Raw genomic sequence first — 26548 nt, forward strand, 5'->3', positions numbered from 1 at the left:
TCCCCACTTCAGTTCCCATGCAGCAGAGCTCTACAAATACCTGCTGAGAAGCCAGTCTCCCAGGCCAGATGATCTCAGTTTTATTTTAAGGTCTTTAGGTAAATGCACACGGCTAGGGCTTGATAGGTGCGGCCCAGGCCCCCTGGCACTGCTGGGATCCATTAGGTGACTTGAAGACTTTTTCAATAAATAGAGAGTGTTTATAATACAAGCAGGGGGCCTGCTGCCATGGAAAGGATGCAGCTGTTAGAGGTAAAAGAATGTGCCTCGGCCCCAGCATGCACCCCAGTGCACGGGGCAGGCCACTGAACGTTCTGAGTTTCGGTTTTCAATTTGTGAACACTGTTAGATGTTGACAGAGCACCCACCGAGGCGCCATGATGCCAGGGTGCTGCATTCTGGCATAAAGAGGCGTGGCCCAGGGTCAGATTCTTTTGCCTCTTACCCCTGGTCCCCTGTCCTAGAGTGATGACATAAAGGGTGAAAAGAATGAGAAAGAAGAGGGTCCATGTGCTTTTGGGCAGGGAGCCTTTGGAATGCTAAGCCTGGTCATCTTCCAGCAGGACCCCATAGGAAGCTGCAGAGGTTCATATAGGACTGGAGGAGACACTGAGGATGGGCGGAGCATCCAGGGGCTGGTGAACCGCTAGGAGCCCAGGGCAGAGTTCTGGGCTGGGAAGTCAACTGGCAGGCCTAGGATGGGCAAGGCTTCCCTGATACCACATGCGGCCTCCTTAGAAGAAGCAATGACCCCGCAGCATCCTACACCTGTCCAAGAAGAGCCCCGGAGGTGGTGCTGAGGCTTCCCTGTGTGACCCGCAAGAGGAAGTGGATGCTGTTGCCAGAGAAGCTCCTCAAGGAGTATGCAGAGACCACCAAGCACACAGCCCTGGAAGAGCCTGGGACACCACCTGGCCAGAGAGCAGGGAGCTGCCTGTGACCATTCCCGGCCAAGGCAGAAAGAACTGCCCTTTTTCCAAAGGCCCCAGTTCTAGGCTGGGGAGATGGCTCAGTGGAATAAGTGCTTCCCTGGCAAGTGCAAGGGTCTAAGTTCAATCCCCAGTTCTGGGAAAAAAATAAGAAAAAAAAAAAAAGCCTGGTGCCAGTGGCTCAGGAAAGAGAAAGGTGAAGATGCCTGCCCCTCAGTCAAGTCAAGCAGAGATTAATTCTGGTGCAAAACTGGGCACTGTAACTTTGAATGGAGACTGAGTCCAAGACTTGAAGTGACCGAAGGATTTCTTATCCCAGAGTGAGCCGCTGAGCTGTGCAGCCTGCCTGAGATCCTGGAGACTCGCCTACCACAAGCACTTGTAGGGGACAGTGGGACAAGTGGGCTCACCAGCGTCTGGCTGGGTACCACAGTACTGTTTGTGACTGCTGTTCCTAAGGCTCACATGGACTCATAAGGGTCACAAGAAACAGCAGCTGCAGCACTACATTGTTCAAGCTATTCATAGGTCTCGATACTGATTGATAACTTACAGGTACAATGATATTTTTCAAAAGAGAACACTGGGTATCAATCAACTGTCAGTGCAGCAGACACTCCTCCTTGATCCTGGCATCCTTCTGGGAGCTGCACGGACCACCCTGTCTTTTACCCTGAATGGGCCAAGGTGGCTTGTAGGTCAGAAGAACTTGAGAGCTGATGCCCGCTTCCTCTGTCTTCTGGGGGTGCAAGTGCTGCCGTTGGATAGAACACCTGCAGTGGGCCGTGGGGGGTGCTGCTCGGGTGTGAGGGCCCCCCCTCTATATCCCGGCACAGGTTTTCCTGAGCCATCTCCAAGGCCACACAGTTCTGCAGCCAGCTCTTGCTTAACGATGGTGGCAGAGGCCGTCCGTCCCTTTGCCTTCCCCACCACTAGCTACTCCTGGCATTCTGTGTTAGCTGCTTCACTGCTAACCACCCATGTCTTGGAACCCTTTGGGGGGTCACAGGGGTGGGGGAATCTTGGGGGAAATAGAAGAGAGACAAAGATTTGCTTTTCCTTTTTTAACAGGTACTTAGGAAATTAATTAGAGCAAATAATCACCAAGTTGTCTGAGGCTCTATTTTATTTGGTGCATGCCAGGTCTGGTGGAAAAAAAAAAGCAGAATTTTAAATAATTTTGGAGCTATAACTGATGTAATTAGGTGCTCAGTGAACACTTAGCATCGAGCCGCGCTTATTAAAATTACTGTTTTAATCAGAACATTGCTGGAGAATCATTAATAATACAATGGCTTGATTCCCTGGAACTCTAATTAGACCTGGACTTCTAACCACCTGAGCGTAATCTGGCTCCGTCTGGACGCGCACCATGGGCCACACATTATCGTTCCAGGGTGAGAAGGGATGGGGTACTGATACGGTTATTTAGTGACTGCCTGATGCTGAATAACCGAGAGAGGTGTGGGGGCCCAGAGAGGCTCGGCGGTGGGGAGGAGGAGAAGGGCCAGTGCCAGGCTTGCCATCTGCAGGCCAAAATGGCAGGGGATGCTGCTGCTAGTGACTGTGCCTAATCCAGTGTTCCAAGGAGGAGAACCCTGTGTCTCCGAGTCATGGAGGCCACATGTCTTCCCAGCGGTTGGCCGGTCCACAGAGTACGCACCTCCGGGAATGGACATGGCCTTTCCAGCTGCTGAGCCATGCCCACCAGCAGTGGGATCCTCCACTAAGCCATGATGAAATGTCACTGAGGTGACAGTCAGGGGCTGATTCTTCATTCTCCTGTCTAGTACTTTCTGTCACCCCTGAGAGAGACCATGGCGCCAGTGAAGTTTTCTGAGCTGTCCTACACTCCATGACTTCGCTTTGGCATGAGGTCCAGACATGGAGGAGGGGAGTGGGTATGCTGGGCCCAGCCAGTCCTGGCTGAGCAGGCGTCTGAGGAGAGGACCCTGGCTTTGGGACCTGCATCTGCAGCTGGTGACACAGCGTCAGCAGCGCTGATTTGGGCCCACAGAGGGAAAGTCCTGGGAAGCTATACTGGGGTGACTGAAAGCAACAGAGATGGAAACATGCTTTTTCCTTCTACACCTTGCTAATGAGGCGGAAGGACATGACAGAGACATGAAGAAAAGACTGAGGATACTTAAGGGGCAGCTATGGAGGAGGGAAGGTGCAGCCGGAGCCAGGCAGGGCAGGCAGAGTTCAGTGGTGGTCGGATCAGGGTGTGATTAATCAGAGAGAGGACGACTCTATGGGAGGGCAGGAGGAAGAGCACACGCTTTCTGAGTTTCCCGAAGCATTCCCATGGCTGCCCCTTTGCTCCACCAGCTTGAATTCTTACACAAACACCCTCATGAACAGGAACCTGGATCCATGCTCCGTGCCAACACAGACATGTGCACACATACTATGCTCACACAGGCACTCGGTGCACATGCATGTGTCACACACACTCCTAGCCCCTCGCCAGCCCCCAGGAGCTGTCTCCCTCTGGCTTGCAGTGAAGAAGGATTGGTACTGCTCAAGATTAAACAGAGGAGCTCAGAGTGACAAACACACTTCTAAACAAGACTAGAGTCTTAATGAAAACCATAATGAATGGAGCAGCCACCAGACAGCACCCATAAATGGCCATAAAATATCGGACCAACAGATGAGATCCTAGATACTGCAGTTTTGAACCCCATCAAATTACTTCTATTATAATTCGTCAATAAATAACCAAGCTTGGCTTGTATTTAAGGTCCTATGAAGCTCCAGAGGATAGGCACTTAGGCCAGCAGAGCTGGGTTTGAATTCCATTTGCGCCTCTTTCTTACCAGCTTGGTTTTCTTGGGAATGTTAATCTGCTCATTATGTCTCAGTTTTTTCATCTACAAAATGAGGATGATTATCTTCCTAATAGTGATGTTGCGAGGATTAAATTAAGTCCTAGACAGCTATAATAATAATAATTTATAATAATATTAACAATTTATTGTTCCTATTCATTTTCATCACTGCCTCTCCTCCTGCCAACCTTCAGTGCCCTAAGGTCAAGCAACCCCCCTGGAGCCCCTGCACCCAATGGGGGATCCATATGGAAATAAAGGAAAAAGAAGGGACTGGAAAGCATGGGAAAGGGTCAGAGACCCAGGCAGGAGTGGGGTCTGGGAGAAGGGGATAGGAAGAGACAAGGGACAGCAGCCCTGGAAGCACCTACTGTCATTGGTGGCGTGGTAGTCATGCCCGCTTTGAGGATGGTTGCCAGAGGAAGCAGTTCTTCTGTAGCCAGACAATTAAGGCATAGCCCTCCTTAGATTTTTTAATAAGGACTTTATTGAGTTATAATTCATGTATCATAAAATTCACCCATGTGGAGTGTACAACTCAATGGCATTTCATATATTCGTGGAATTATATGACTCCGATAGCAACTGACATTAGAATACTTTCCTCATTCCTGGTAATGGTTGATGCATTGTGTCAACTTGAGAAGTCTAGAAGCTTAACTAAGTAATTCAGCAGTTCTCCATCCTGGGGAGTAGAGGACATGCCCTGAGTGCTCTAGGATATTGCTTCTTGTGTCAACTTGAGAAGTTCAGGAGTTTAACTAAGTGGCCCAGCACGGGGCCAGGGTCTTCACTTTGTGCACATCCTGAGCCAGTGCAAGAGGAGGGCGCAGAGATAGTGTCAGTGCTACATGGCCTGCATACCCACCCTCAGGGAACAGAGAAAGGAGAAAAAGAGGCTTGCTCTCTCCCTGTTTTGCTCCTGCTGCTTTGCTGTCTTCTACGCCCTTGAGCCGCTGCCCCTGTGCCACGCCACCTGCCTTGGAGCCAGCTCACTGAGAACTCACACCGCCACAAACTGTGTGCTAGAAAAACCTTTCCTCCTTCAACTTTGGGTGCTGGGTACTTTGTCCCAGCAGTGAGAAAAAAGGTAGCCAAGGCACCTCCTAAAGACCCTCCCCCCACCTATCGGCAGTCACTCCTATTCCCCTTCCCCAACAGCCCCACGCCCGGACACCACCAGTCTCCTGTCTACCTCTTGTGATCTCTTTTCTGTACATTTCCAACTCACAGAACCATCTGCACACAATAGCAATTTCCTAAATTTCAAAATACAAAGCCGAGAAGGTGAAGGAAAGGGATTGCTATCGCTACACACGAGCACCTGACATAATACAGACTGCCCAAGATTAATCTCATAGAATCAAGGTCACTCGCTAATTCACAGACTTAGACAAGGCACTTGGGCTTGCCATGGGGGAGCCAAAGCAGAGGGAAATGATGTGCCTCCGAGTGTGGGCTCCCTGCAGCTCCGCACACTTCTCGCGAAGAAGGGAGAACAAAACAGCCTTCCAGTGCTAAGAGCTCCCTGCTATGGTTTTATGATTTAGATTTAATGTTAAGAGACAAATAATAGTCTCCTGGTATTCTGTCCACATGTCTCTCTCTTACCTCTTAAAAGTGACAATTCCCAACTCAATTTTTACAATGTAAAAGGAGGACTTGCCTCTAATGGTTATCTGTCATTGTTTATGTCAAAAGCGATTTTATGTTTAGGCTGTAGCCTCGGGATGCAGGAAAGCAAAAAGCAACACCCTTGGGCCGTGGCAGTTCTAGAGGTAGGAGGGCCGATCAGGTGGCAGGAAGGCGAGAGGCTGTCGGGGAACCCCATCACTTCTGTTCCTTAACTGGAGCGAGAAGCCTCTTCCCTTAGGGTAGCTACCCCGAGAATTACAGGAATGACAGCATATCCATTTCTACTCGTTCACCCCAGAAACATGGAATATCACAGTCCAAAGTGTCGCTCCCTTCTCTGTCTGGACATCTACCAACATTACCCCTCGCCACTAGATGTTAGTCTAGGGCCACAGGTGAAGAAATCCAACTTCATGAAAAATAGCACCAGAGATTCTACTGACTGAGATATATGCTTTAGGCGAACCCAACTAAACATGGCCGAGAAAATATATTTCTCATATGTGTGAGGCCTTCTCTCTTTCCTATAAATTTCAATATTGATTTAGGTTGAAATATAGAGAGAGGAAACTGTCTGCAGTTAGGCCAAGATGATGCTTCAAGCCACACGTCCCTTGGAGGCCAGGAATGGTGGCAGAGGTAGGAGCTGCCACTAGAGATCCAGGGGAGACAGCTCGAGGCCAGAGAATGTGTTCCGGTGTGAACACCCACCACTTCCTGTCTGGGCTGTCCAGGGACTGGTATCTCCAGTTGTTTCAGTGGGTACTGCAAAAGTCTCAGCACCAAGTTCATTTTTTAGAAGAAAATTCATTTCCAAATGTAACAATCACTATATCCAATAGGCTTTTGTGTAGGAGCCTACTTCATGAAATAAAACAATATGATGTTGCCACTCTAAAAAGGTCAGGCATTGTTTATGAACAATGCCCAAAGAATCTCATTAAATCTGGCAGCAGAGGCTGTCAGGAACTAATACACTCACACATTTGAGCTGATGTGCATCCCCAGAAAGACTGCCTGGGGACCAGAGGTGCAGCCCAGGAGTACAGTGCCCACCCACCCACTGTGGACAGGGGCACCGGCGCCCTAGTGCATTCTCAGTCTACCCAGTCTGCAGGAGGTGCTAGTCAGAGTTCCTTAGCCTCAGAGCCTCCTGTCCTGGAATTTACTCCCTAGTGCATCCACAAAGAGGTGACCCCCAGGAAGGGAACCGCTTCTGGAGAAAGTGAGGCGGCTAGGATTTTTTCTACTAAGCTGGACATGCTCCAATTTGCTCTAGGAGCATAAATTTGCATGCTGAATTCCAGAGGCCCCAAATCGAACAATATTAGATAAAATAAAATTAATTTTTGTAATCCTCTGTGATCATATTCAAACCCAATATTTTCAGCTTGGCACAGTGAATAGGTTTGCTTGCCTGCTTTCCTATTAAAATTATTTTCTCAATTGCTGATTGAGTTCTGGCTGTACCACTGGCACTGGGAGGAGCTGGTGTGTCTCTGACCTCTCGTCTAGTTCCCCAGTCCTTCAGGGGTGTGGGGCGAAGGGAGGCAGCAGAGTGCTAGAGATGTATCAGCTCTGTGGTTCTACCATTAAAGTTAGGGAGAAGGCCCGAGACCTGAGCTCACCCTGGCTGAGGCGATCCTGGCTCCTTCTGAGTTCTGTTGGGGACATAAGAGGCAGGATGGCAGGGAGTGTGCAGGCAGCCTCATCTTTCCAGGAGTTCAAAATGCCTTCCTGATTCCTCAGCCCATTCTGTGTTTTCCCTTCTTCAATGGAGCCTGGGGAAGAGGGTGAGAACTCCCGAGAGGAGCTGGTCGGAAGCCGACAGGGACATGGGCGCAGGCCGAGGAGGACCAGGAATAGCCAGGTGGGTTGGCTGAGATGGTGAGTGTGGCCAGGCCCTGGCGGGGAAGAGGAAGCCAATGTAGTCTGATTCTTCAGGGTCCCTGGGGCCCAGGAAGCCACCGGACACCACCATGCAGTGGGTGGCTTGGTTCTTTCTGGCTCCTCTAGGGATTTGCTCTTTTTCTGTGGTTCTGGAAATGGGCTAGGCCACGGAACGTGTGGGCTTCACTGATTTCCTGCTCAACTAGCCTAATGGTTAGCAACCCAATGGCTGTCGAGTACTGGGCCTGCCCAGGACAGTGAAAGAGAGTTTTTAAATGTCAGAATTTGTTGAATTTGTTGTGTGCCAGGCAGTGTGCCCTCTGTACCATCTCATTTAATCTTTGCGACAGTCTGATGGAGTAGCTCCTACCATTATCCATGACTAACAGTTTGCCTAGAGGAAACCAAGGGCCTGACAAGGTTAGGGATCTTGGAGAAGGTCAGTGCTAGGATTCCAGATGGACTACATGGGCAGCCTGCTCTGGCCACCCTGCTGTTCTGCCCCCTACAGTAAGTAAGTAATGTAGGCACATGTTTTGAGCTGGGGAGTCTCCTTTTCTGGGCTGCCTTCTGGGAGCGCCTGCTCTGTGCTGCCTCTCTCTGGCTACCTCCCTGTCCCCCTCAGTCCAGAGCACTCCTGCAAGGAAGCTCAGGAGAACAGAGGCAGGCACACAGTGTCCTGGGCTCAGGGACAGGTGACCTTTCCAATTCAGCACCTTTATAAATCTTACCTAATGAAGTTAAGGAGGAAAAGGAATTAATGAATAAATGAAGGTTAAATCACTCCCTGTAGAAAATTGATGCTGACAGCCAGGGCCAAGAAGAGCACTTGGAAATCAGGGCGCAGGCTTGAACAAGAGACTTTTCAGACTCCAATCTCCAAGTATGAGAGATGAGAAGCTTGTGTTGCTGACATAGATTTTGGGAGGTTTGGGGAGCCCCAGAGAGTGGCCTAATGGGGGTGGCATGAGAAAGACCTACTTTACCTGGGTTAATTTCTTCTTGAGGCTGGCTTGGGAATGAGGCACATACATATGGATGTATACACACACACACACACACACACACTCATCCACAAGGTATACACTATTAGTCCTGCAACCCATCACAATGTAGGCTGTTTGGGTGGACTTGGCTCGATCCATTCCTGGCCTCCAGTGGACCTCTGTGTCATGCCTTCTTATGGCACTCATTTCCTACCCCCCAGTGTCCTTGTCACCACTGTGACTACCACTAACTGTAACTCTGCTTCCTGGGGTCGCACACCTCAACATACAGGTTTGGAAGGGCTGCCTTCTGGTGACTGCATTACTGGACCCTGGGAGGAAGGGGAAGGGAAAGTAGCAGGAAAGCCAGGCCAGGAGCAATGTAGGGAGCCGCAGGGGTTGAGGAGAGAGGGATAAAGGGGGAGATACCTCCACAACGGAGGGGTCAGCACATGTCCTCTTGCGAGCCAGGCTGCTAAATTTCATGCAGGTTTCTGGCTTCCCTAAGCCCTAGGTTAGCTCTTCAGTGAAATGGAGGAGGAAGGGAAGACTGCAAAGGGGAGGCCTCCCATAGGTTTCAGGCTCTAGTCATGGAGATTGGAAGGCTCAGGACAAGGAGTGGGAGGCAGGAAGGCAGTCCTGGGCTTGCTGGAGGGTCAGGCTGCTGGGGTGGCCAGGAGGAAGATGGGCAGAGAGACCGGAGCCAAGAGCTGACCAGATCAGCCAGCAAGGGAAAGGTCACCATGTCTTTTCCAGGCACCTCAGGAGAAGGAGACAGCGCTCTGCTGACTGTGGGACTGACTAGTGGCGAACGAGCCTCCGCAGTTATCGCTTTTCCTTCCTTATCCTTGTCTCCTGAGACAGAGGCTAGAAATAGATGCAACTGACAGATGACTTCAGGAAGAAAAACGAGCAACATGCCACTTGTGGGGTCTCAGTGACAGTAACGAGGGACCAGCACGGCTTTGCTGTGGCTGTTCTCAAAGGTTCGGCTTTGCTCTGTCCTAGGTATTTGAGAAGGACGAGCCATTCCATTTTGTCAGCAATCTGGAAGGTGGAGATCATTGCTATCCCCACGTTAAAGAAGAGAAAACTGAGGCTGACTGAGGAAATACCAGCCACAGGAGAAGTGGCAAGATTTGAAAGTACATCTCGCTGTGTGCAAAGACAAGCTCTTCCGCCTAGGCTGCAGTGCCTCCTTTACACATGTACTTTCTTTCCTCGTTTCCTTCCCTCCTAAACTTCAGCAAGCCTTTACTGAGCACCTCTGAAGTGCTAAACTCTGTGTCATCTCGTAGGGAAACAGAAGCAGCTCAGACAAGCAATGTCTCTGCCACTGGAGCTGCTGAGGTGAGGGGGTGAGCGATACCCGTCTGCTCTCTCCTTTACCCTCCTTCTATGCACTTGGATAGATAGAGGGCATCCTTGAGGTACAGGCAGAGAAATGACTCTTGTAAAGGGAGTGGACCCGCATGGCCACAGAAGTCCACAGCCTGTCCGGTGGGCCTGCTGACGGCCTTGGCGACACTGGGCTCCAGGGGCTGTGTTGCACCCCCTCCCTCCCACGCTCTGTGCTGCAGCAGCTGGTGGAGCCCTAAGCCGCCGGTCCTCTCTGGGATGGCGGTGGGCAGAGCTGAGCTGAGGCTGCACACTGCGGGGAAGCAGTGTTTCAAGACTGCTGCCCTCGATCAGATCACTGCTGTCAGCTCGTCAATACCAGGCTTGCGGGAACCCTCCCGACATAGGCTGAACTCTCTCAGGCTTTCTTTCTTTTATTGAACCATGTCCCTTTGTCTTTCATCCTACTAGGTGAAGGTTCCCATGTCATGCATCACCCAGAGCACCTCTCTCCAGGACGTTTCCTTGCCTTATGTGCAGTGCTGGGCGGAGCCCACTGTGTCTCCCGCACTCTGAACACAGAGTGCTAAACCTGCTGTCTGCCAGCTTTGCTCTGAGCAAATTCCTTAGATTGAATTTCAGTTCAATCTGTGCTGTAATGTTCTGTTCACTTTTTTTTTTTTCTGGTACTAGGGATTGAACTCAGGACCTTGTGCTTGCCAGGCAGGCGCTTGTGCCACTGAGCTATCTCCTGGCCCCTCTGCTCACTTTTCTTTTTCATGCTTTTCCTGCAGTCTTGAGGATTGAACCCAAGGTCTTTGTACTGAACTGTATCTCCAGCCACTCTTATATTGAGACAGGGCCTCACTAATTTGATAAGTTACCCAGACAGGGCTCAAATTTGTATCCTCCTGCTTCAGCTTCTCATAGTGTGCCAGTCTTCTGGTGTACATGGGACTGTATAAGGACAAACTCTCTGGAGAGCATAGTGCGACCTCAAAGGTTGTGGGATGAACCTGAACCACTCAGTGGCAGAGTGGCTAAGACGTTGTCTCCATGTCTGACCCTGTATCTCTTCCCGATCTTCCTCCTGCCTGTGTCACTGCTTCGCCACAAGCTCCCTCTTTCTCATTGTTAAACTCTGCTAAAAGGACAGGAGCTGAGCTGAGGCAGTTTGCTGAGTGTCCCGCAGTTCAGGACATACCCTTCCTCTGTCTGGTGGAAATTTCAAATCCCAACCTGCTTTCGGAGATAGGGAGTGGGAATTCCTGGGGAGAAGCGGGGAGGACGCCTACTCAATACAGATGGATGCTGAGGGCTGCAGCCTCGGGGAATTTAACCACATGGGGTGCAAACTATGACACAGAGACTGCAGCTAAGACACTGGGCTCCTGTGCTGGGCCAGGTGGAAAAAACTGCCGCTGAATTGGGTTCTGCAAACAGTGCAAAGCAAGGCAGAAAAGGAGCTGCTACCCAAGGTTTGGAAGGAAAGCGCTCTACTGGTCCCACAGCACCCCTGAAAGCTCTGTGGACTCCTCCCTCCCACCCTCGGCACACAAACACCTGAGGCCAGGCTGGCCTCTGAGAGCTGTGTGTGTACCACTTGGCTTGAGGCACTGCCCCTGGCTAGAAAGACCATGCCAGCGCTCAGCAGGGACACTGACCCAACCACAGTCCTTGGGAACTGACTCGGAGGGTTCACAAAGGCAGACCAGACCTTACCGTCCTCCCACTCCTGGCTGCTCCTCTGTCTCCCTGCTGCCATGCCTCTGCCTCCCTTCCCTGTGAGTTCCTGGCAGCCGAAAGTCTGACCCCAGATTTCCTAGCTCGGACTAGCCCCAGGGAGAAGGCTTGTCTGGTGGGCAGTGGAAGAAAACACTGCATAGTTTTACAAACCAGCTCAGTGGGACCCTCCTGGCTGAGGAGCTCAGAGGCCGTGTCCTGAAGAAACAGGCTAGAGGTGAACTTCCCTTCCCCTGGAGCCCCTGCTAGATCAAAGCTCTCAGAGGTCCTGTCTAAGCCTCAGCCCAACTCCTTTCCCTCTGGTGACCCCTGAGCCCTGGTTCTCATATGGAGGAGCCTTGCCAAGTCATCTACCTAGAGCCCGATGTTCACTCTCATCCCCAGGGGAGGCAGTGCTCCTTCCTGAGGGTCAGGCTGGGCTCCCCTCTTCCCCCTCTCCCTTTGTGGATGGCTCTGCTTCCTTTGACACCTCTGAAACCACTTCTTCTCATCACAGCCACGGTGCCAGTCATCAGGGGTTGGAAATAACTTTTCACGACAGCTCCTATGATGTTGCATCTTTTGCGATGATCAAAACAACAAAACGAATCAGACTCTCAGCGTCTGATTGAAGCCTAATTGGAAATCCAAAGTGGCACTAAATGTTACGGTCTAAATAAAACACATTCACTTACTGAGACTCAACTCAGGGAGCACTGAGGAGTGCACAGAGGAGCTATGGTGCAGGCTGCAAGGCTCTGGGTGCCCCTGCAGGTACCCCTGCACTTTCTGGATGAGCCCAAGGAGGGTGAGCCAGGAGGTTCTGCTGGCCCTGGCCGGGGCCAGAGACTGAGTTGATCCCAGCTTGGGCACAGTGCTTTCCAAGAGCTCCACACGGCAAGGGTTTTCCTTTGGCTGACAGGGCCAGCTGGGGATCAGGTAGCACAATAGGCAGAGCTTTGAAACATCACCCTCTGGGTCCCCAAATCCCTACCTTGGTGGTGGGGAGCTCAGGAGGGCAGGAAAGTCTCAATACCCAGACCTACACCCCACTCTCGCTTTGCTTCTGATTAGCCTCATAACCCTCTTTTTTGAGTCACTTCATCTTGCCATGCCTCCATTTGCTCATTTTGTCAAATGAGGGAGCTAACCTCTGCCTTTCTCTATCCTCTGGTGCCCAGCCCAGATGAACGGCAGCAGCAGTAACTTCCTCAGGGCACAGAGCTGCTGCTCCCAGCTCTCACACCATCAGCGGGCTTCCCTCACCCACCCGTGTAGGCCTGGGGCAGTGCTGGCTCACTTTCATTGGGTTTGTAAAGCACAACAGTGTAGAACTCTTCCAGTCTCCCAGGGCATGCGGTTTTGAGTCTGGTGCAGGGAGCAAAAAGGGGATCAAGACAGCAGCTAGGGGGCGCTGTCTCAGGGATGAAGCAGTGTATGCTTGGCTTCTCAGAGCGAGGCTGAGGCCCAAACCAGCTGTCTGCTAGCTTTGCTCTGGGCAAATTCCTTACACAGATTGAATTTCAGTTTTCCTATCTGTAGAAAAGGCTGGGAAAATAAAACTTATTAGCTGAGGTCATATTTGTAAACTTAAACAAGAAAAACATGACATAAATATTGGATTTCAACATATCTTAAATAGAGGAGGGCTGGGAGGCCAGGTGGGCGCTGGGGTTTCTTGTTTAGGTGTGGTTCTAGGTAGAACATGCTCTCTAGGGCTTGGCCTAGTGATGAGACACGGGGCCACAGGCATAAAATTATAATTGCTGCTGCTAACTTTATGAAGCAGGTAACCTGTGCCAGGTACTCTGCAAATTGCTTTTAATGCATGAACTCATTGGATGTAATCCTCATGCAGATGCTGCAATTATGCCCATTTACAGATGAGGTTACCGAAGCACAGAGGGGTGAAGCAACTTGCCCAGACCTCAGAGCAGTAAGGGCTGGAGCTGGGACTTAGGTCGAGCCTGTGTTTCTCGCGGCTCCCAGGAAGCTTCTCCCAGCTAGTGATCGTTGGCTTCTTCACACTGGCTGCACACACCCTGGCCTCTCCAGAATCTTTCCCAGTCTCTCTCCCCACACACAGGGCCACTCCTCTCTCTCAGTAAGCTCTAGGGCTAGACCAGCTCTGGATTCCTGTTGGGGAGAGGAAGAGACCCAGAGCCTGGAGGGCACTGGGCAGACCCATCCCTGGGTGCAAGTTACTTCCACCGCTGAGCACACCGTGCAGCTCCTCTACTGAGATGTCCACCCTCTGTCCTCACTTACCTGTACTTCATTCCTTCCCTCCAGAATGGGATCTTCCTGAGGACAGGGGTTCTATTTCATTTGTTTCTACCCAGAACATACTTAGTAGTGCTATTGTTGCCCTGAAAAGAGCAGAAAGAAGAGAAGAATGTCCCTGTCTTCAGGTAGCCCCATTTCTAACATCCTTAGAAAAGTCTATCTGGCTCAGCATATGCAAATGATTATCAGTGGACAGCTCCATGCATTATCCATGGTAGATACCCTTACTGGACTGTTGAGTGAATGAGTCTGTGCATGCAAATGATATGTAAATCCCTCCCATTTTAATTTGACCCTTGGGAATATCTTCAGGGACCCTTGTGAGTCTATGTTGTTTTCAATTTTTTTAAATTAAAAGTTTTTAAAGACAACTAGTGTTTTATCTTGGCTATACCAAGTAAAGCTGCATGAGGTTGGGGAAGAACACTGGGTGGGCTGGGTTAACCAGTGTGAACACTGAGGTCATTTGGTGGCTCAGATGGTGACCCAGATAAGTAAGACCCCTCCCCGGGCATCGGTTTCCTCGTACAGAAACAGCCAGTGGAGGGAGGATTCCTTGTGGTGTTGAGACATTGATTTTCCTTCCCTGTCCTGGAATCATCATTCGGGCCAGGCAGAGCGACAGCCTTCAGCACTTTCTGCCTAGAGAAGTCAAAGCTTTGCCAAGGATTAGAGCAGGAGTCTCTAGGCCCGCTGGCCATCTAAGGAAATGAGGGGTTTTGGCACCAGCTTGCCCAGCCTGGGCATTGTGTTCAATCATTGCTTTCCAAACCAAAGGATTTTAAAAATAAGAGGCTAGAGTTTTCTTTCTTATATACAGCAAGCCAAGCATCTGATTAATAGGGTTAGGTTTGCATTTCTTTCCCTCATGTGAAAATATTTATAAAAAAATGTTCCAGTGAGAATATTAATAGCAAGGGAGTCAGCTCTGTGCCAGGCTCTGGGCTCATAACATTGGAAATGTGGGGAGGGGGAGCAAAGGCAAGTCAAAACTCAAGCGTAAGTGGTCACTGTTGGCCGCACTCGCGCCCAAGCCCCCCAGGAGCCAGGACTCCTCTCTGCCTTTGGAACAGGCGGTGACTCGAGCACTCAGCTGCTGCTCCACACTGGATCCCTGGGCCTTAACCAGAAACACATGTGCATCAAAGGCTTGGATTGAAAGTGTCACATTCTAAAACAAAAGCACTGCAGCAATTCCCTTATCCTCACTTTCCTAATCCGCAAACTCTATAATTCTTCCCCATGTCCCTCAGGGTCAGCTCTGGCAGCCATCTCCTGGCCCCTCACATTCCGGTCCTCCTCAGGCTCAGCTGAGACCTCCCAGCCCAGGCAGGAGTAACCCTCCTGTTACCGAGCCCCTGTCGGCCTTGTAAAAATACACCTTGGCCTGCTCTGCCTGTGCCCCGGGAAGCTGCATCACCCGGACTAAACAAATAGGCGCAATTAAAATAACAGTCTGAAATGTCAAGACACATGAGCAGGGGACATCTGGAAGTGTGGTTCCTCATATTTTTTCTTCCCTTCCCCAAGGTCTTCAGGTGGCTTAGGGGGTTGGCAGTTCAGTAGCTTTGGCTAGAGATAGCAGACTTTCAGCACTGGCTATGACAATACTTCCTTTGAGAGGATTTCTTATTTTTGGCCCCAGATCTGGGTTAGTAGCTGACACGGCCTCCTCCAAACCAGGGAAATAAAAGTGGCTCTCTGGTGAAGCTGGCTGGGTACTGTGAGAGGCTAACCTGACCTTCTATTCCTCCAAGAGTTCCACATGGGAACTTTACTCAATGTAGGGAGTTGCTGTGAGGCTTTTCCTGCATTGAAAGCTATTGGCGGGCCAGTGAGATAGCTCAGGGGATTAAAGCACCTGCTTAGGCAAGTTCAGGCAAGGGCAGGGACCATGGTTCAATCCCTGGCACCACATGCTATGTCAGCTCTGACCCCAGGGCAGCTGAGCTGACCAGAGTCTGGGCATGGTGGCATATGCCTGTAATCTTAGTCCTGAGGAGGCTGGAAGCAGGAGGACCATCACAAGTCCGAGCTGCGTACTGAGACCCTGTAACAACCAAATACATAAAAAGAAAGAAAGAAAGAAAGAAAGAAAGAAAGAAAGAAAGAAAAAAAGAAAGAAAGAAAGAAAGAAAGAAAGAAAGAAAGAAAGAAAACAAACTACTAGGGAAGGGTGACTTTTCAATCTTCCAAAATAATTTTTGTTTCTCATAACTCCAGGTTAAAGTTCTCTTTGCCCTACCTCTATTCACTACTTATGTTGGGGGTGGTAAAAATGTCAGCTTCCTGACTGCTTTTGAGGAACCCTTGGCCTACACAGGGCTCCCAGGCAAGTCACTGAGGAGGACCTCTCCTTAGTGGCCTAGGATGACACCACTTAAAGAAGACCTCTGGACAAGGCATGGATGGGCTCATTTCCAGGCAGGGTGCTGCTGCTCCAGGTAGGTTTCCAAAAGGTTTTGTTCCGAAGCTCGTTCTGGGCTACAGACACTTAATGGAACTCACCTGGAACTTATACACCCTTCTGCAAACTGGCTGTGTGCTGTATAGCCATCCATAGTTCCCCAGGTATTCAGGGAAATCGAAGTAATTCCTGTGATTCTGGAGGTAGAAAAGGGGCAGGTACTTGAGCGGATTCCCTGTGATTCTCCTTAGGCTTTTCACCAAGAACCAGAACCAGCTGTGAAGTCCTCAGAGCCCTCATAGGCCGGAATTTCATGACCCTGGCCGACAGGGAGGCAAGTACTTTCTTTATTCCCCAGAGTTGATTCTTAAGTATGGTCATAGATCACAAGAGTGACGGGCAGCAGGATGGTAAAGAAGCAAGTAGGTGACACCACTGTAGGACTTGCAAAGCACGGTCATTAAAAGGCAGTATTGTGTCTACCTTGGCTGTGGGGAGTGTTCTCCTAGAGCCTTGAGGTGCCACGTCTGCTGTGAGCAGCCTTGTTCAAGCACCCTGCCTCTCTTGAGGTCACCCCTCTGCAAGGAAATCTAAGACAATGAGGAGGCGCCCTCTACAGAGCACTCAGGCCAACAGTCCTAGCTGATTCCAGTGTCCAGTTCCCAGATGCTACATCTGGAAAAGTTTCCAGGTCATTCCAGTCCATCTTCACACCCAGCCATTCATGTCATGGTGGCAGAGCTTGCTGCCATTGTGGACCGGAGACAAACCACTTTCATGTATCAGCCTGAATTCTTGACTCAGGCAGTCTTTTCTTTTTATTTGGTACCGGGAGTGAAGTTAGGACCTCATCCTTGCCAAGCAGGCACTTGTGCCACTGAGCTATCTCTGCAGCCCCTCAGGCACTTTGTGAGTGTGACAAAATAGTTGCATTATGTTCATAATTTTGAAGTGGTTTGTTAACTGGCAACAGAGAAACAGAACCGTACACCAAGGACTGGCCCACAGGAGGGCATTCAGAAAGGGGCCCCAGGGGTCGCTACCTGGAGAGAGTAGCCCTATTTCTAGCATTTAATTTTAGATTGGAAGAAACGGAAAGCCCCTGGTGAGTCTCCTGCTGGCCAGGTGCAGCTGGGCAAGCATAGGGAGTTTGGAGGGGGTGAGACTCAGCACTCCCCTTGCCCCCCCAGATGCCTGCCTTTCAGCCTCCCAGCTGGGCCTGGGGCTGCCTCTCTGTGTATTGAGGGGAACAGGACTGTTTAGTCTGCTGGGCACATTCCTGGATTTTTAAAATAAATATCAGATTATGAACAACTCAGCCCAGTCCTGCCATTTGGCCAGCGTCTTCTGAGTCCCTTAGGAGGGAGTGGCAGGAATGGAAGACTGGAAGCCATTGCTGGAAAATGGGGAGGCTGACGGTACGTATGCTTCTAGCCCTTTCTGAGTTCCCTGGGAGGGTTTACGGCTACTACTACTACTACTACTGCTACTACTGATCACTAGCACTTATCAGGAGCACAGGCCATGTGCCAGACAGCACGGGAGCTAACGTAGATTGTCGTCTCCACAACACTCACATTCTCAGGCCCATTATACAAGATGAAGCAGGTTTAGAGCTGTTAAGTAACTTTTTCAGTCATATACCATGTGATTGGCTATGCTGGGGAGGTGAGTCTCATGTGCACACCCCAGCTCTTAACCATTGGGCTGCTTCTCCACTACTCCAGGCCTCAAAATAGATGAAACTGGAGAATCCCACACCCCCACCCACACCCAAGACACCCACCCATCACCGGCCTTTCTGCTGTTCCCAGGGCTCTTTTTAGCCTGCATGGAGCCGTTCTCCACTGTGACTCCCTTTTTCCATTTCACCCTTCGCTGGATCATTTTATGCCTCTATTCCCTCTGCTAATTCAAACTAATTAAAGTATAAAATAGAATAATTGCTTCCACCCCTATACTCTTCCCATCTACTCGAGGTACAGAGCTATATTCCCTTTCTGGGAGCGGCCAGCCTGACGAGTTGGGCAGGAACCCTGGCTATCCCGTTTCTTTTCATCTTGTTGCTGAAGTTTTCACTTGGCTCTCCGCCTGACTTTCTCTGAACTCCGTCTGACTTCCATTAGATGCTGAGGATACGAGAGCAACTTGTATTCCTGCTTGCAACATCTGTTGACTCTGCTGATGGTTGGAGGTCTGATGACTCTGCTTTCTGGGGAGGAACCAGGTACCCTCTCAGGAACACCTGGGTCATCCACAGTAGGGCTGGGAAATCTGCTCTGAAGTACCCCCTGGGACTGGTGGCCATGGATCCATTAGCAGTACATTAACATTGACTGGCAGTGGCAGTAACGACCCAACACTTCCATTAGTCCTATTTCTTAATTACGTTTAGTTAATTGAGAGAGAGACAGAGACAGTGAGAGAGAAAGAGACAGTGAGAGAGAAAGAGACAGAGGGGGCTGTGCCTATTTGATTGTTCTAGCTTTGTAAGGACATGAAAACCTTCAGGCAGAATAAGATTTGGTTCTACTCCTGTTGGCAGCCCCAAGGCTATAACAACTGCCATGACAGGGAAGGGATGGAAGAACAAAGTCACTGGGATGGAAAAAAGAAGGGAAGAAATTAGGTTGCCCAGCGATTTGCTATCGGTTGAAGTATGGGGAGCCTACTCTCATGATGCCTTAAAGACTGCAGGATTTTTACAGAACTCATCTTAAACGGCTGCCTCTGTGGTCTGGATACAGTGGGAGTGTGTCCTCCATCATTTCATGTGTTCGCAGGTGGTGTGAAACCATGATTAGAAATCACAGAGAGCACTGACTTTTGAAGAGAATGAGGCAGTGGGCCATTCAGTTTGGGCTTTCAGCCTCCAAAGTCATAGCTGAAGAAACTTTGTAACTTTATTAGAAGTCACCCAGTCTCAGATATTTTGTTACAGTAATGGAAAATGGACAGAGACACTGGCGCAACCCAGGAATATACGCATCGATAACCAAACCAGCACTGCTACAGTTTCTAGAGTGTTCTTTATCCAGCAAAGAAGATCATAGGAACACTCAGGACCTCATAACTTCTCCTGAGGTCCTGGTCTAACCGCAAGCCTATCTATGGTGCTTTGCATCATGTCTTCTTCAGCGAGAAAAGAGCCTGAATCCCACTATCCTTAAGATCTAAAAGTTGGATCCATCATCTCTTTTTTGGGGGGCAGGAAAACAACACTTGTTATGCACTGATTTAAACTAAAAAAAAAAAAAAAAAAAACAACAACCCAGTACATCATCTCTATGTTTACAGGAGAGCAGCCAAAGTCCTTGAGAAGTTAAGGGCCAGGTCCCCTGGGGGTTGGGGGTGGCTCACGTGGAGCCACTCGCCTCACCACACCTGCTGCTCCCTAATCAGCCACTCATCTCCACATGCTAAGGAAGGGGATCCTGATGCTCAAGGCTGGGAGGGGCACTACAGAATACCAATGACACATACTTACATGGAATGTGAGGCAGAATAGAACAGAATAGAAAGATGCTCCCTATGTCTTGTCCCAGCAGGGTCTCACACTGACCTGTGTGCAACATGCTATGGTTAAGTGACTTGTCCATGGCCTCTTCTCTACAGAACAGTGAGATGGGACCTGAACCAGACCTTTGGATTTTAAGGACAGTTCTGTGACCTGAAATAATGCCTCTGAGAAATAAAGGGAGACACTGACGCTGTGACACTTCTTTTTTTTTTGATGCTGTGACACTTCTCCTGGTTATCACAAAACTAGACCCTCAGAACCCAGGTCATCTGGCTGCATTTCTAAGGACTTTTCTCCTGTCACCCATTAGCCTGCCTCATAGAAAAGGCCGGGGTTCTCCATGAGTACTCTGCTCAGCTGGCCTCAGACAGATGGGCCTCTTGAGCTGCTCTCACCCTCAGCCCTGACCTCAGCCCCTGATAAAGTCCCCAGGCCTCCTCATTTTCTATATTATATATCCTCCTAGGCAACCAGCCCCCAGAGCTCCATCACACATCTGCCTTGGACTTGGCCTCCTGATTACAGGTCCACCTACTGTGTGAGCTCCCCTACTAATATCTCACTTAACCAGAGGCAGCCTGTGGCCTTGAACCCAGCTCTTGCTATATCTGCCTTTTCATGACTAGCTATTAGTTACGTGCTCTCTTTGGTGCAGGCTGCACTGTGACATAGGTCACGCTAAGCAGATGAGGGTACAGAAGAGCGTATTTATACATGAGCTGCATGGACACTTGGTGTGGCTGAGGCTGATGCTCTCAGAGGCAAGATCTGACAAGGACCCAGGAGGTCACTGAGCACCTTGAAGTCTACTTGCAGTTCTCCAACTGCAACTCAGCTCCTCCTTTGCTCAGTACATTTTGAATGCATTTTTAAAAAGCCAAAATTTATGCCTTGGCATCTTTTCAGTCCCCCCAAGGCTCAGTGATGACTTCTCTTTGTTGTTTTTGCTTTTTCAGTTCACTGGGCTTGCGGAACCCAAGAGGCTGCTCTTACTCTGAGCTCTTTCTCTGGTCACCAGCTGTACCTGGTGTCTCTTAAAAATGCCACACAGAATGTGGGTGTGTTCAGTCCTCCTGACCCCACTTGTACCTGCTTATAATGGGGTATCATATGTGTGTTCATCTTTCTATCTATATATTCTCCTGCAGAAGTGTCAGGGGTGGTGCTCATCAAATGCTAACACAGTGCTTCGTTTTGCACAGTGACAATCTGGTGCTGCATTTTGGATCGTGGGATTTGGTGACTTGTGGCTGTTTTCTGCTTGTAGTGTTTGAATTTCTATGGTGATTGTTTACCATTTTTATCTAAAAATAAGCTTCTGTCTGACAAAGCAGACTATGGAGGAAAAGCAGAGCACTTGTAGACGTTAATTTGATATTAGAGGTGTTAGGGTACATGTCCGACATGGGTTAGATCTAAAACATAACTCAAAAGTTTTATGTATCCAGAAGTGGGAGTTTTGGGAGGTGATCAGAACATGAGGTTTCTGTACTCATCAGTGGCCCAATCAATCCATCGGGGATTAATCAATTCACTGAAAAGTCTGTAGACCAATGTGCTGTAGGAGGTGGGGCGTGGTTGGAAGGAGTGTGACCCGCAAGCGGGGAGTCTTGTGCCCACTTCCTCAGTTCTCCCTGCTTTCTGGCCACCACGTACTGAACAGGCGCCCCTGACGGGCCCTGCAACCATGCTGTTCTGCCTTGGAACCAGCTGACTAAGGACGGAAGCCTCTGACACCCTAAGCCAAAGTCAACTCGTCTTTCTCTAAATGGCTTGCATTGAACATTTTGTCCCAACATTGGAAAACGACTAATGCAATGTCTCTTACCCTCTTTAGATTGTAACCAAAATGAAAGTAACGGATCAAGTCCCATTCATTTTCATGTTTGCCTGGTTCTTTGTTCCCAATAAATGTGTGCCCAGTAATGGTCTCTTCTAGACCTACTTTACCAGGACTTTTATCAGGACCATATTCCACTGTGTATTTTCAAACCTGTTTTACCCACTTGAAGGTAGGCAAAGGTTCCTCCAGCTCTACCAAATTCCCATCTGGACTTGATTATACCTCAACTACAGAGACCACACAAAGAAGGTGAAAAAGACAGGTGGGTTCAAGAGGATCTGGATGTAATTTGCATGCCATTAGCATATGATTTGTGTCATCTAGCCTCAAGAAGCAATTTTCAAGTTAGAGCTGCCTCAGTGCCTCTCTACTGCTGTCATGTGCCCATCTGCCTCTTCCTTACTCTTTCTGCTCGTTGCTCTTCTTGGATTCAGACTCCTTACATTTGAAAAGGAAGGAGTAAAGAACTCTGGGAAAGGTGAAGCCCATCTGGGTCATGGCTCCTTGCAGAATAACCACAAGGACATCCGAGATGGGAGCCACTGGCCCTTCAGCTGCAGCCAGTCTCCTCAGCTGCTGAGGCAGGCCCACAGTCTTACTTCTCCTTCCTTGCATTTATCTGAGTCATCCCGCTCAGGGAAACAACAAGACACAGCTGGCTGCTGAGTGACTGTGAAGCCACTGCCTAGGGAGGGGAATGGACTAGCACTTGCTAAGTTCTTTGCTTAGTCTTCTGGACCCCGGTGATCTGGAGAGCCCCGTCTTCTTTCACTGCACCACGGGCTCCCTCTGAACTGGCCTGCTCTGCTCACACAGTTGGAGCAAAAGCAATCTGGGGGAATAACATCCCTCTCTCCATCCAAGAGCCTGGGAGGCTTGGTCAAATGCCACCCAGCAGAGGACAGATGTAGGCTTTGAGGACCCCCACTCCTCTGCAGGCGTAGTGTCAGCCTTCCAGAGCCGACCACCTTATGCTCAGCCCTGGTCGAAGACTCAGGCAAAGATTTTATCTTTTTCTGGGGCTCTGTCTTGGGTCTGTCTCTCCCAGGAGCCAGCCCAGCCCAGAGGCCTGGATTATTTATACCGCTTTGGCACCCTTGAGCAGCAGACTCTGTGGGCCCGATAGCAGTAAATCTACCTCCTAATCACACCAAGCTGCTTCGTGCAGTCTGGCCGGTTCTTGTGGGCTGTTCATCACTTGCTGAGACAGGGGCTGTGGACAAGGGAGAAGCCTCCGGGAAGTGGCTGGCCCCCCTGCAGTGGCTTTCCTCTGGCTCCCTACAAAAGCCTGCAGGGACTCAGCCTCTCTCAGGGCCCCTGGGCACCAAGCCCAGATGCCTCTTTTGTGAGATGGAAAAACTTCTGAACAAAGGTGACGGATTACCAGAGGTGTCCTGGAGCCTGGAAAAGAGGGGTGGGTGTGAGTACTCACCTGCCTTTCAGACATGATGTACAGGTAGCGCTGATCAATGGAGAAGGCCATGTCGCGGAGGATGGGGCTCCCGTCTTTGAGCACAGAGACCATCTCGTACTGGACCCCACCGTGCGGGGGGCCATCAGCTCGAATCTGCAAGAGAAACCAAGGTGTCCTCAGTATCTACACCAGCTTTCCCCAGTCTCCCTAGAGGAGGCAGCTTCCTCAACACAACCGCTACTCCCTCCAACTGCTACTCTGTAGAAAGAAGAGCCACTTACTCTAAACGCCCCAGTTTCCATCAAGAGGAATCTTTTCCCAGTAGTGTAAGTGTGCTGGGCTTGGGATCACGGATGGCGGTTCATCTGTGTGTGCGCTTATGCTTGTAGGAATGATTTTGAACATCCATATGTGGTAATTCTTGTGTGCATCTATTTATACTTATGGTGCCCTGGGATTGGGATGCATGCGCATGCAAGTGAATGTGTGCTTATGCACACTTGCTAGGTTTGCGGTGGAAGGGCCAACAACTCCACAGTATCCTTGCCCCAGACAGACACTGGGAAATAGTGAATAATTATAAAGCTGTCAAAAAGCTGGTCACCGAGAGAGTCAAGATGTTTAGACCTCTAGACAGGGGCTCTGACGGCCTACAGGCCCACTTAGTGAGCAGAGGGAATCCCAGTTCAGTCCCCTGAGCCCACTGCAGGACAATCAGAAAGCCTTGTCTTTCTCAGCCATGGTTGCACAGTTGAATCATATGGAAAATGTTTGAAAAATACAAGCGCCAGGGCCAGGTTTATCCATCAGAAGCTCTGTGGGTGGGGTCTACACACTGTCATGAGTTTTAAATGCTTCCCACATGAATTAAATGAGCAGCCAGGATTGAGAAGCATCAATATAATCCAGCATTCTCAAGCCAGTATACCCCAATGGGCGAAGGCCTTGTTATATCCAAGGCTGGGGCAGCCCCAGCATTTGGGGTGGGGATGGGGGGAACCTGATGCACACATTTCTATCAAAGTCCCAGGGACTGCCAAGGTTTTTGGTGCAGGGGCCTGAGGAGCGTTGGGCTGACATCGGCGTACACCACACTGAAACTCCAAGGAGAGAGGTCCTAAGGTCATGCACACAGTTCAGGGAAAAGAGCCCCAGGCTCTAACACGCTCCATCCCCATCTTCCTTTCCAGCCTCATGGCTGACCTTTGACCAGTGTTCCCTGCCCTACCTAGTGTTCTTTGTCCTCTGCACACCTAGCCGCACATCCTCTAGCTCAGGACCCACCTCCTCCAGGAAGCCTTCTCAAGGTTTCTATTTTTATTTTACAGAGAATAAAAATATAGTTAAAAAAATTAGAGATGATACAGAATTTCGCCAGACAAAATAATAGGATTTCAACAATGGTTGTCATATTGCATAATGTTATCTTCAAATTAGTTGTTTAAATTACTAGATGTAAGTGTGCAAAATTGGTTAAAAACAGTTATAAGAAATTAAAAAGAAGAAAAAAATGTAAGCACTAACTGCTCCTTTCAAAAGACCAGCAGAAATTAGCAGTATAATTATACAAGCTATCCTGCATATTTATATAAATATATCTTCTTTCTTTCTTTCTTTCTTTCTTTCTTTCTTTCTTTCTTTTTTTTTTTTTTTTTTTCTTTTCTTTTCTTTTTTCTTTCTTCCCTTCCTTCCTTCCTTCCTTCCTTCCTTCCTTCCTTCCTTCCTTCCTTCCTTCCTTCCTTCCTTCCTCCCTCCCTCCCTTCCTTCCTCCTTTGTTTCTCTTTCCTTATCTCAGTTGTTCCTTCCCTCTGAACAGATTCTTTCCCTTTCGCAGTATCTATTGTGCCTTTCAGATTTTATTTACTCTTTCAGGTTCTTACACTAGCAAGCCATATGATGTTTGCACATACAGTTCTGATTTACTTCACTTATGAGTATAGTCTCTAGTTGCATCCATTTTCCTATAAAAGCCTCAAGTTTACCTTTTTTTATAGCTGAGTAATACGCCATTGCATAAAAGCACCACATCTTTTTATCTGTTTCTCAGCTGATGGGCGTTTGGGTTGCTTCCAAGATTTATCTGTGACGGATTGTGCTGCTACACACACGCGTATGCATAGGTCTAATCCATTGCTCCTGTGCTGATGCCTTTTCTTCCCCAGCCATTTAGTCCCAGGATTACCACTACTGCTTTGTTCTCGGTATGTGTTCTCACTACGGGGGTCTGGCACCCAAGTGAGTTGCTCTGTAATCACTTCAGGTGCACGTAAATTCTGTCAACATTTTGAGGGTGGGGATGTGTTATCTGGTTCTCCCACATCGCTCTGTGGAGGTGCATGGGGCTGGAAACCCAGTGCGAGGTGGATAAAGAGGCACACTTGAGACATGCTGCGGAAGGACGTGAGCTGTGAGCTGACTGACAAGGCATCCAGGACACTTTAGTACTAAGTTAAAGTGAGAGCAAAAGTGAAGATGAGGAGGATGGGCCCCCTTCCTCACACCCTCTGCACCACTCTTGTCCTAATGTCTCCTCCCTCTCCCTTTTCTCCTCATCACACTGAGCCTTCCAGAGGCCAAGGGACTCACTCATCCCATGGACCAAGCTGGGTGCTCAATCCTGCTGTCAACATGGAAGCTGGGATGGATGGAGGAGCCTTTGGTTCTTACGGGCAGAGTCAAGGGGGTCACCAGCATCATTTATTCCAGGGTTGGGAGCATGGGGCCAGGGCTTCCATTCCTATTTCTCTACTCTCCTGAGAATTGGCAGACTTGAGGGACCAATTCAGGGCATGGTCTGCACCCATGGGGTTGGGCTGGACTAGGGAGAGTGGGAAGTGGATGGTGACCCACTGCGGGCTTCAAAGCTCTGGGCCTGGAGTTCTCAGTGGCAGAAACAGCAGATTCCCACCTGAGGCTCATGGGCCTCAACTCCAGGGTCAGGAGCAGTAGGTCAGGCCTTGTAGGGACCACAGGACATTTTCCTCCTCATCTCATAGCTAGGGGTTCTGGGCTTGAAGTTAGAAGGATATTTCAGCCAGTCCTACCCTACAACACCTTGGTTTCTCTTGGCCACTCCAACCCCAACACCTCTGTTCCTTCCTCTAAACTCCCTGACTTTTTCCTACCTCAGTAGTGGGCTTTCCACGAGCTGTTACCATGACAACCATCACTGAAGCCCCTCCTTCTGGGAGCCTGGTCAGGGAACTGTTTGTTTCCTCTTTTAGGGGAAGGAAGCCTCTAGGAGCCAGACTTGGATGACATGGGGTATGGCATCTACCATCTACTCCAGAGCAATTATAACTGTGAGACTCAGCAAAACAGGTCTCTATTTGGGAGAAGGTCCCTAAATTAAAGTGGCTTTCCTTAACGTTCAAAGCAGCATTCTCCTGTAGATGCACAGGCCCAAGTTTCCACCAGGCCTCTGCAGAAATGAAGCAGGCCCAAGTACAGGGTGCAGCGGGGTGCTGCGACTTCTGGCCTCAAGTAGCTGGTTGACCTTTCCATGAGCCTGGGCACAGGCCTGGATCCTCAGGAAGATCTGGACATGAGGTCAGAGGAAGAAGGAAAGCTACAGATCTGGCCCTCCCTGTGGTCCCTGGGACCAGGTGGTAGTCAGGTTACAGCTGAAACTGAACCAAAGGCAACCTATGAGCCTCCACTGCTGCATCCAGTTAGGACTAGTTCCAACCAGTAGCTTCTTAGTGGATCAGAGACCTACTCAGAAGCATTTAAAAATTCCTTGTC

At 49.6% G+C, this 26548-nt stretch overlaps 1 protein-coding gene across 2 annotated transcripts in view; it reads right to left on the reverse strand.

The window, feature by feature from the left end:
* Positions 1-26548, reverse strand: part of Plxna2 (plexin A2) — a 205160-nt gene that overhangs the window by 86745 nt on the left and 91867 nt on the right. For both annotated transcript variants that reach the window (XM_004641153.3, XM_023701235.1), the window contains exon 4: positions 22823-22957. In XM_004641153.3, coding sequence (XP_004641210.3) covers positions 22823-22957 — 135 coding nt within the window. The remainder of the gene's footprint in view (positions 1-22822; positions 22958-26548) is intronic.

Source organism: Octodon degus, unplaced genomic scaffold (assembly GCF_000260255.1).
Source record: "Octodon degus isolate 3935 unplaced genomic scaffold, OctDeg1.0 scaffold00131, whole genome shotgun sequence".
Lineage (NCBI taxonomy): Eukaryota > Metazoa > Chordata > Mammalia > Rodentia > Octodontidae > Octodon > Octodon degus.